This window comes from Perca fluviatilis, chromosome 1, assembly GCF_010015445.1.
Source record: "Perca fluviatilis chromosome 1, GENO_Pfluv_1.0, whole genome shotgun sequence".
Taxonomy (NCBI): domain Eukaryota; kingdom Metazoa; phylum Chordata; class Actinopteri; order Perciformes; family Percidae; genus Perca; species Perca fluviatilis.
In genome coordinates, this window is record NC_053112.1 from 34,630,495 (window position 1) to 34,639,993 (window position 9,499).

At 40.2% G+C, this 9,499-nt stretch overlaps 1 protein-coding gene across 2 annotated transcripts; it reads left to right on the forward strand.

Annotated features, from left to right (window-relative positions):
* The first annotated feature begins 1,536 nt into the window (after window positions 1–1,536).
* tnip2 (TNFAIP3 interacting protein 2) lies at window positions 1,537–5,764 on the forward strand. Of its 2 annotated transcripts, none has more exons than XM_039816515.1 (6): window positions 1,537–2,228; window positions 2,809–3,111; window positions 3,304–3,393; window positions 3,599–3,862; window positions 4,025–4,141; window positions 4,617–5,764. In XM_039816515.1, the coding sequence occupies exons 1-6, from the start codon at window positions 1,911–1,913 to the stop codon at window positions 4,908–4,910; spliced, it is 1,386 nt and encodes a 461-aa protein (XP_039672449.1). In that variant the 5' UTR covers window positions 1,537–1,910; the 3' UTR covers window positions 4,911–5,764. The 2 variants fall into 2 exon arrangements, with proteins under 2 accessions (XP_039672449.1, XP_039672456.1); XM_039816522.1 differs by having other exon boundaries at window positions 4,620–5,764.
* The last annotated feature ends 3,735 nt before the right edge of the window (window positions 5,765–9,499 follow it).

A 9,499-nucleotide genomic window follows, 5' to 3' on the forward strand; every position in this document is an offset into this window, starting at 1 on the left:
TTCAGCCCCGATCCCTTACAGTGGATGTACATTTACTCAAGTGCTGTAGCCTACATGAGTACAATTTCAAGCTTTGCCTTGAGTGTTTCCATTTCTGCCACTTCATACTTCTACACAAACTTTCAGAGGTCAATTCTGTTCTTTGCACTTCGAGAGCTATATTGACTAGTTACTTAGCAAATAAGGATTTAACATACTAAACCTATGCAATCACTACCAAATGTTGCATTTTTGATTACCAAACCCTATAAATGGATGAAATTAGCTCCACCTTGACCATATAAAACATAAACATTTTGCTAAAGGAAAAAAAGATGTGACAATTTCAACACTGATGGAACATTATTCAAAATGAGTACTTCTACTTTTCTTTTAAACTTAAGTCATATTGTGAATGCCATCCTTTTTATTTGTAATAGAGTATGTGTTAAATACTTTTAAGTAGGCCTACATCATCTGAATACTTCTTCATACGTGTGTTTTTTTTTTTTTTTTTTTTTTTTTTTTTTTTTTTTTTTTTTTTTTTTTTTTTTTTTTTTTTTTTTTTTTTTTTTTTTTTTTTTTTTTTTTTTTTTTTGTGTGTGTGTGTATTTTGTTTTACATCGGTCATCAAAAACAATGAATTGTTGGTCTTTTTGAGCAAGTCATTTTAATTATCCTCTATAGTTCGACATTTATCATTATTAAATTCTATTTAATTTTACAATTTTGAATGCATTTGAATTGTGTCCTATTCTGTCAATTGAACATCTCGCACATCTGCTTGGATTATTTCCTGTTTTTTACCAGCATCATCTTCTGGAATGCTCGCTATACAGAATATTCTTATAGTACCATGATGTCACAATGACACATAGGCGAATTCCTAAAATTTATATTGTAGATAAGTAGTTACGGTAACGGATATAGTGCATTTTCTAAAATTTCAGAATGCAGAAATGCCCCACAGGATATTTAAGAGACAAGGGTCAAGTCCCAGCCAGTCTGGTCTGGATAGCTACACACAGTCACTGGTGTGGCCATAACTGCGCAACTCAGACATATTAAATGACATCACAATGAAAAGAAGAGAAACTACTGCAATAAGGGTGCCTTCATAGCTGTTGGAAAACTCAACAACTTAAGTTTATGGGGAATTTGTTGTGACACTACAAATGCACTGATGTGACGTTTAGGGGGCGTGTTGCGTGGAAACCCTGTAAACTACCGTTGGGAAAATGTATGAATTAATAGGCCTATTGTTATTTCATGCAAAATATCAGCTAAAACGTATATGATATTTGAAGCCACTTTCTGTTGTAGCCTACTACAAAGACCTTTTGGGTAGGATTAAACAATAGTGTTTATGAGATGCATGATAAGGTTTCCCCCCCTTTCACTCCCAGGCTCTGTGGCCCAGCTTGCAAACATATACATAAACAACTTCATATGAACACTTTTTGCCGTTAACGATTTAGCAGCTTTGTTGCTATTGCGAATCAAAAGCAAGTGCGTTGAAAAATTGCACCTCTCGCTTCGAGAGTCCGAGTTTACGACCGCGATGAAGGCAGCACGGCTATTTCTTTTATCAGCCTCCGGTGGTAACCTTACCTAGCTAGCTAGCTTAAAACTTCTGTAGCTAGCTTGTCTTTTTGTTTTCTTTGCCATTTGCCCCAGCAGGCTATAAAACCCCTTTTTGCCTCCCAAATGACGGTCGACGGTGAATCTCTTAGAGCAGGCAGGGCGGCTCAGTTTGACGAAGCTCAAAAAACTCCGCGGGGAAGTTCCCTAGGAAATCCCCTAAGACTGTACGGAGATATTATTCTCAACACCTTCGAGGTCCATTTCGAAAGACACGGGGCTAGAAGCGGAGACGTCAAATGCTGGATTATTAAAATACGTGTCTGTCAAAATCTCCGAAGCCAGCTACTATGGATAACGTCAGTACAAACTCCGATAACGACATGCTGAAAGACAAACTGCGGAGTTGCAGCACGCTCAACACCCTGTATCATGAGACGCGGCAGGAAATCGACCTCCTGAACAAACAGATTTGTGTGAAGGACAACATCATCGCAGATTTAAAAGCCAGGCTCGGGAGATATGAGAGGATCTACATGAACGTGGGAGATAACGAGTCTGTGGTCCTCGGGCCGTCCAAGTCGTTGCTGGAGAGCTTGTGTAAAGAAATATGCAAACTGAAACAGAAAAGGAACGATGTGGAGTTCAAGGCATCTCGACAAACTGAGGTAAAAAAAAATAAAAATAGTTTTGAAAATGCTTAGCTAACTTATGTGTTGTTCCATGCAGATTGAGTGTTCGTAGACAATGGAGTCTGAAATTAGCTGATGGAGAAAAGTTAGTACAGTGGCACAGGTCTGTTCCAAGTAGGTACACGTCTTGGCAAGAACTAATACACTTTTAAAAAAACATTATGAGGTGTGTGTATATATACCTCATGATTGACCTATGATTGAAAGGAATATCAAACACAGAACTAATATTGGTAGCAATCAGGTTTTTTTTTTTTTGTCCACATGCTTAATGGCTAGTGAATGTTCAAATTTGACCTGCCCACTCAATAGATGACCATTGTTTTTTTGGGGCTGATGAGTGAAGCAAATCTACCAGTGCGTTTGCATATTTTACCAGCATTTGGCCAATAGTGCTAATTTTGAACCCTGGTAGCAATAATTAGAATAATACAATTTTTTTATTTTTGCATTTATTTGTATGTAGCCTAAACTTTAAAACCTAAAATATGCCAATTGATTGCACGTTACAAACTGATATGGTCATGCAATGTAATCTCCCTGTCTTTGCTCCCAGGAGATCCAGAGGCTGACGGTGCAGCTCCGAGAAAAGGAGCTGGAGTTGGAGAGCGTCAGGTGTCAGCCGGACCACGAGAAGGACCAGGAGATCCACCGGCTGCGCTCGGCCCTGGAGGAGAGGGATCGGTCCGAGGCCACCCGAGCCGTCCTTTGCACATCCCTGGCGGAGGAGGCTGACCAGCTGCGCAGCCAGCTGGGCGCCACGGTGAAGGTGTGCCAGGAGCTGCTGGCCAGGATGGAGAAGGATAAGAAGGGGGGAGGAGAAGTGGAGGATGTGGCTCAGCAGCAAAAGTCCAATGAGGTGTGTGTGTGTGTGTGTGCGCGCGCGCGTGACTCTTTCGACTGTGTTGGATATGTTTTTTTTTAATACTTTTTGGGGAGTGACTGTTGCCCTTTATGTACTTGTGTATATTAGACCTTTTTAAAAGAGCACTTTTGGTTTCTTTTCTTTTGGAGGTCCCTGTTGTAACCTCTCATCCACCATTTTCTACAGATGACCGAGTCCTTGGACATGAGTGGTGTTACCGCCCAAATCTGTCAACTTCAGGAGGAGAATCAACAGCTAAAGCAGCGTGTGGCATACGTAAGTCTACACTGAAAACAAGTTTACACGTTGTGGTCAATGACAACACTAATATTTCTCTCTGAAGTCAAACATTTATGCAAGATATTAAGGTGGTGTATTTTCTAAGATATTAAAATGACTCCTAAAATTCAACAATAATGTGCTTACATTCCACATCAGACAGTGCACGATCTAACCTTTTTGTCGTAATCCCTGCTTTTAGGTACAAAGTCTGAATTCCCAGTGGCAGAAGTATGACTCCAGCAGGGAGGACTACATCCGAGGTTTATGCCAGAGGCTGAAGGAGACCTCTGGGCCGGGCTTGATGCCTGGGCTTGGCTCCATAAGCACCAGCGTGCTTCATCAGGAGATTTCCAGGCTCAACGGCTTACTCGAGGAGAAGATGAGCGAGTGTGCACAAACGAGGAGAGAAGTGGAGGAGATGAGGAGGCAAGATCAAGAGCGCATCCAGACTCTGGAACAGCAGGTCGGTGCTACATCGTGGCCTCAGTACATCTCTGTATTCTGCTACACTGAATCTGAGATTACAGTTGTAGAATTTGACTGCATGCAGCTCTTGAGGCACCTGATGTTTGTTTTTTTTAGTTTTTTTTTTAAACTGATTTTTCTTTCTTTTTCCTTAAATCAGGTCCTCATCTACGCGGACGACTTTAAGTCGGAGCGTGCTGACAGAGAGCGGGCACAAGGCCAGATCCAAGACCTGAAAGAGCAGGTTCATCAGTTAAAACAGCAGCTACACAAACAGGTGAGACTACAGCCTTGACACGAAAGCGAGTGAGTGCTAGGGCTGCACAATTAATCGCAATTTTATCGAAATCGCTATATAGACTAGTGCAATATCCAAATTGCAGGGGGGGGCGCGATATTTGTAAAAGGCAAAATATGTCAAACCATTCTGAATGAATCAAGTCTTGTGGTGCTGCAGAGACGTCCCAGCCTACAAATCGTATCCTACAGACAAAAAAAAAAGAAAAGTTTGTTTGGTACAGATCATCGCAGGAATCGCACTATAATCAATATAGTGATAATAAATAAAAACACAAGGAAAATGCTACAAAATTATCATTTCCTCCAATATCGTGAATCCTATCACAATACCAGTCAAAAATAATCTCCATTAGATATTTTCTTCATACTGGGCAGCCCTAGTGAGTGCATCTTTAGGCATATTAACTTGCATTTGTGTTGGCTTGTGCAATCCTAACTGTGTATATCTCCAGCAGGGAGCAAGCAGAGAGAGCAGAGAAGTGGTTCCCATGTGCCGTGTGCACATAGGACACAGGATCTCCTCGAGGCGACATAAGGACTCTTCAGAGCCTCTATTGAGGGCCGCTGCTGAGATACAGCAACAGCCTGCCGCCACTGGAGCGACGGCGGCGGCGGCAACCCCGAACCCCGCGTGGAACCAATGTCCAGGCCTGTCGGAGTTACAGTGCCCGCGGTGCCTCGCCACGTTCAGCGACTCGGACGCCGCAGAGTACCTGAACCATTGTGAAGAGTGTGCCAAACTATAAGCGGAACAACACTCATTTTTGGATAAGACAAAGTTATCACTTGCTGACAGTAACCGAACACTGAAGAGCAGCACTACACGACAGAAAATAACCTGAGTGGAGTTTCCAATTCGGAAAGACTTGACTACAAATGAAACGACTGACTTAAGATGTTTGTACATAGTGAAGCAAAACTGTACAACCTAAAGTTCCCCTGTTACAAGACAATGAGTTCATCAGGCTTTTCTCAAGTCTGCATGGTTAAATATCCAGCGTCAGGTTCTTAGAGTTCTCCTGTGGCAATGCAGGAGATTATTGTGGTGGGAAAGTGGATGCCTATGCAATATATAGAATATCATATACCTCAATGTGTCAAATTTAAAAAAAAAAAACTGTTGCACTTTCTTGACATTTAGCTAACAACTGAATCGTACGAGCAAGAGATTCATGACGCATAAGCTTCTTATTTTGGTGCTATTAGTTGTTTGATTTTTGAACTTTACATATTTCTGTCCTGTAAATTATATATTAACAGATTTAAACTATATAACTATTATATTAATATTTATTCTCTTTGCATAAATGGGAAAAGGCAAAGCATTCTCGTGCAATGTTTTATTGCCTTTTTTTTTTTTCACCAAAGCCATGACATATATATATATATATATATTTTTTTTTCTTCTGGTAAACGTTTGGGATCCAAAATCTTAAAACACATTACAACTGGGAAAACATTTTTTTGATCTACTTTTTGTAACAGTGTATGTAAAGATTGCATCCCAACTGACAATAATATGCTCATTTTTTTTGGAGATCTAGTGCTGTCTTTCTTGAGCTGGCACATTATTTTTGTAATAAAAGACTGTTTACCCACACTTTAGCTTCTGGTGATTTTATAGAGCTTTAAGTATGTTTCATTATCGCGTGGTGTATTTTAATTCTAGAGACAGTCTACAGCCTCGAGCTGTAACCACAGATCATAGCCTAACCACGAAAATGTTGGCACTACTTAATCGAAGTCTGTGTGCATGTCTTTTTAGTGTCTGTGTGTGTGTGTGTTTGTGTGTGTGTCCATCTGTGTCACGTGTATGTGCTTGCGCACGGTGGAAAACCCCTTCCCGGTGTTGCCTGAATGGGCACGCTGTACTGTCACAGACATATTCCCAGCTGTTGTGACTATGGCAAACACTACAGGGGTATGAGAAGACCAGAGAAAGATGGTAGCTAGAATTACATCCAGGAACCCTCAACAACTGCAGTCAGTCGCTGTGAAGTATCATTTTGACACAAACGGGCCTATAGTGCTGTTTGGTTAATCAGTTGTCATGGGTTTAGTGTAGTAAGCACAGGAAGCTGGACATCCCCTGTTTAAAAAGGAAGTAGGCAGTTGCAGTGCACAGAAAAGACATACCCAAACAACTGTGTTCTCTGTGTGTGTGAGTGAACATATACCCCTTTTGCTGCATTTATTTTTTTTGATCAGATAATGGCTAATTTAAAGCAGAAATGAGTTTTTAAAGAAGACTCATACATAACGCACACATTCTTGTCTTCCTGCAAAGGAAAAGTTGAATCACTGAGCGATAAATGTAAGTCTTGCTCAATTCAATACTCCCTTAGGGGTTTTGTCATTACCACTTTAGCAATAGATTATGTTAGCTAACGTTGGCAAATTGTTGCTAGATATTGCTGTGCGACCAACTGTAGGACTCTTATCTACTTGTGTGTCATTTATGGGATAATGGTAAATGTGGTTGCTAGTTACATAATCATAAAATATTATTTCTACATATTTGCTTTGTTTGCGTTCTTACCAAGTCAGGTGAGAAGCTTAAGCTACAGCAAGCAGTTGGTTAGCTCAGTTTAGCACATTGACAGGATAACCTGGCAATAACGGTTACACGGTAAACAAGAATTCGCTGAGAAATAGTCTGCAACATTTTTGTTCAGCTTAAACGCACAAGATAAAACGTATTAGTTAGCTTTAGAGGTGCTGATAGGTGGATTTTTGTAACATTTGACAGAGGCTAGGCTAGCCGTCTAGCTAGCTTAGCCGCCAGTGGTAGCTTCACATTTACCGTACAAACATGAGTGGTATTAACCTTATCTGACTTTCTGTCAGGAAGTGAATAAATTCATTTCCAAAAATGTAGAACTGTAAAATGTATAATTTTAATGTTAATCTCACATGTATGGATTTATCGAGAAAAAAATCTGTCTTGGTCGTCTATCTCAAAGATTTCCAAAAACCAGATTCAACCAGATTTTAAAAAACAGATTTTGACCTTTTTTTTTTTTTTTTTTTTAAATGCTTAAAATAAGGACTAACTTCTGAAATCAAAATGAAGAGGTTTGATTTGACAGCTGGCACATACATCACCCAACTGCCCAAGCACACAAATGACACCAGGCAGCATCACATGCTAACTTACTCATCAGCTAACTGGGGAAGATATTTGTGGCTGAACACATTTATTTCATTTACATAACACACAGCTTGGCTCCCATTCATGTGCCCGCAAAACAATTTGTTCCAATTTTGGCTTTAAAGGGCAACTTCAGTCTCTCGTACTATATAAGCCAACCACACGCAGCCTGGTAGAAAATACACACAGGCCCCAAAAAGGCCATGAGCTGTCTGCTGGGGATTCTCCCCCCGCCCCACACACCCACGCATTTACAACAGGGTCTATAAGTGACTGAACTTCAACGCAGAAAAACACGCTACCCACCGATCTGAGTGTGGAAAAAACTAGGTCACAAGTCCCCACCTGAGTGTCTGGAAACTTTTCTAAGAAACAAAAGAATTAATAAGAAGAGTCAGGTGACAGCTGTAGATCAGTTCCTGTTGGAAACTAGTTTCAAAGCATCAGGATGTACTGATGTAGCTGTTGTATACTTCTAACAAAGAGGGAAAACTTCTCGACACTTACACTTATCCGGACAAATACAGAATGGATAGATATGGCCTTTAATCTTATGTGTATCCTAAAAGAACGGGAATTTCCCGCCATCACGAGGGAATTCCCAAAAAAAAAAAAAAGCAGACACGTTTATTTGAAAATGGAGTGCTGTCGACTTGAGCGGATTCTTTTTGATGTAACGTATGTTGGTTGAGGTAGTTGGTAATTATTGCTGACTGTTTATTACAGGTATTTATTTGGTGAAAAAGTCCAGTTGCGGTGAGTTTCGGACATCACAAACGGCATTGTGGCAGATTCGAGCCTAGAACAAAGGGAGTTGGGGGGGGGGGGATTCCCTATTTGGGAGTGTTTTGTGATCCTGAAGCGCTCCAGGCAGTTGACAATGAAAAGATCAACATTCTGATTACAAGCTACAAGACAGCGGTGATCCCTTCTAATAATCCTATTGGTGCTCGCCCCTGTCATTGTCAGACTGCTCTGAGTGCACCCATTGTTTTTTTTCTTCCATGAACCAAGACCATATTTACAGCCAAAGGTCAAAACAATGGAACATTTTTGAATGAACACATGATGGAAACTTCTTTATAAGTGACCTTCTACACCCTTATACATCTATTGTTAAATTAGGGAAATGGCTGACTTAAGTGGTGGCTCTTATCTCTGCAGATATCAAAAACACAAATCTGTGCCAATTTCATGTTTTATTTAGATCACGGCCCACGTCGGTCTCCTCAGACATTTTGCTCGGTGTTTTTTTGACTCGTCTACGTTAGCGTAGTTTTGTGGGGCATTTGCTCAAATGTGGTAGATCCCATCTTGCATCACCGGTGACTGAGAGCGAGCACACTCTACAAACAGCCAGACAGTCATTCATACCTGAAATAAATTCTGAGTCAAATGTGCTTTGGTGGCTCTCTCAAACCCAGACCTTTTTTGTATGAAGTTTAATTAATCATCAAATTGTATTGTAGGAGTGGTCATTTTTCATTGTGAAAACCTTTTGGTTTTGTGAGTCACTCTTCAAAAAGTGAGGAAACGGCCACTGTGAGGAAAATAACTGTAACTCACTTCCTCTACTCATGATCCACTTGGCTCTGAACACAAGATATCAACATACGATACTTTTACAGCATAAGAGTTGAGCATAAAAAAAATCTTAAGAGCTGCTTAAAACTCAACATTATAGTTTTCTTTTGTAAGTAAGAATTAAATATATGAATATTTGTGGAAATAAATGAGAAATGAGGTTAGGCTATAGCAAAAAACCAAACAAAAACTAAAAACTCAAGATCCCAAGCTCTACCCAGACAGTTCCACATTTAAATTGAGCATATTTGAGCACTTCATGGCGAAAAGGGAAAAATCAGCAGCTTTTCGAGCTTATAAAAAGTTGACAATGCATGTCATTATGCCTCTATTCAACTCAAATAAAACTGGTGGAAAAACACCAAGCAAAAGCTTTTACTGCTACTAATGTCCTGTCAGTGCCGCTAAGTGAAAGGTATGTATTAACTCATCTACCTCGTGATAAGCCAAAGCATGAACTCATTTCATGCTCACTTTACCCTGAGGGAATGCACTTCATTTCAAAACTGCCTCAAATCAATTTTCCCTAGAGTTTCATGAAATGGGGCTACATATGTAAATACCTGAAGTAGCCCATTGTCGGATACCTTTTATTTTTTT

Coding starts and splice junctions, on each gene's coding strand:
- tnip2 (XM_039816515.1), top strand. CDS start 1,911: ATGGATAACGTCAGTACAAACTCCGATAACGACATGCTGAAAGACAAA. Junction 3,112..3,303: donor AGCAGCAAAAGTCCAATGAG/GTGTGTGTGTGT, acceptor CATTTTCTACAG/ATGACCGAGTCCTTGGACAT. Junction 3,863..4,024: donor TCCAGACTCTGGAACAGCAG/GTCGGTGCTACA, acceptor TCCTTAAATCAG/GTCCTCATCTACGCGGACGA.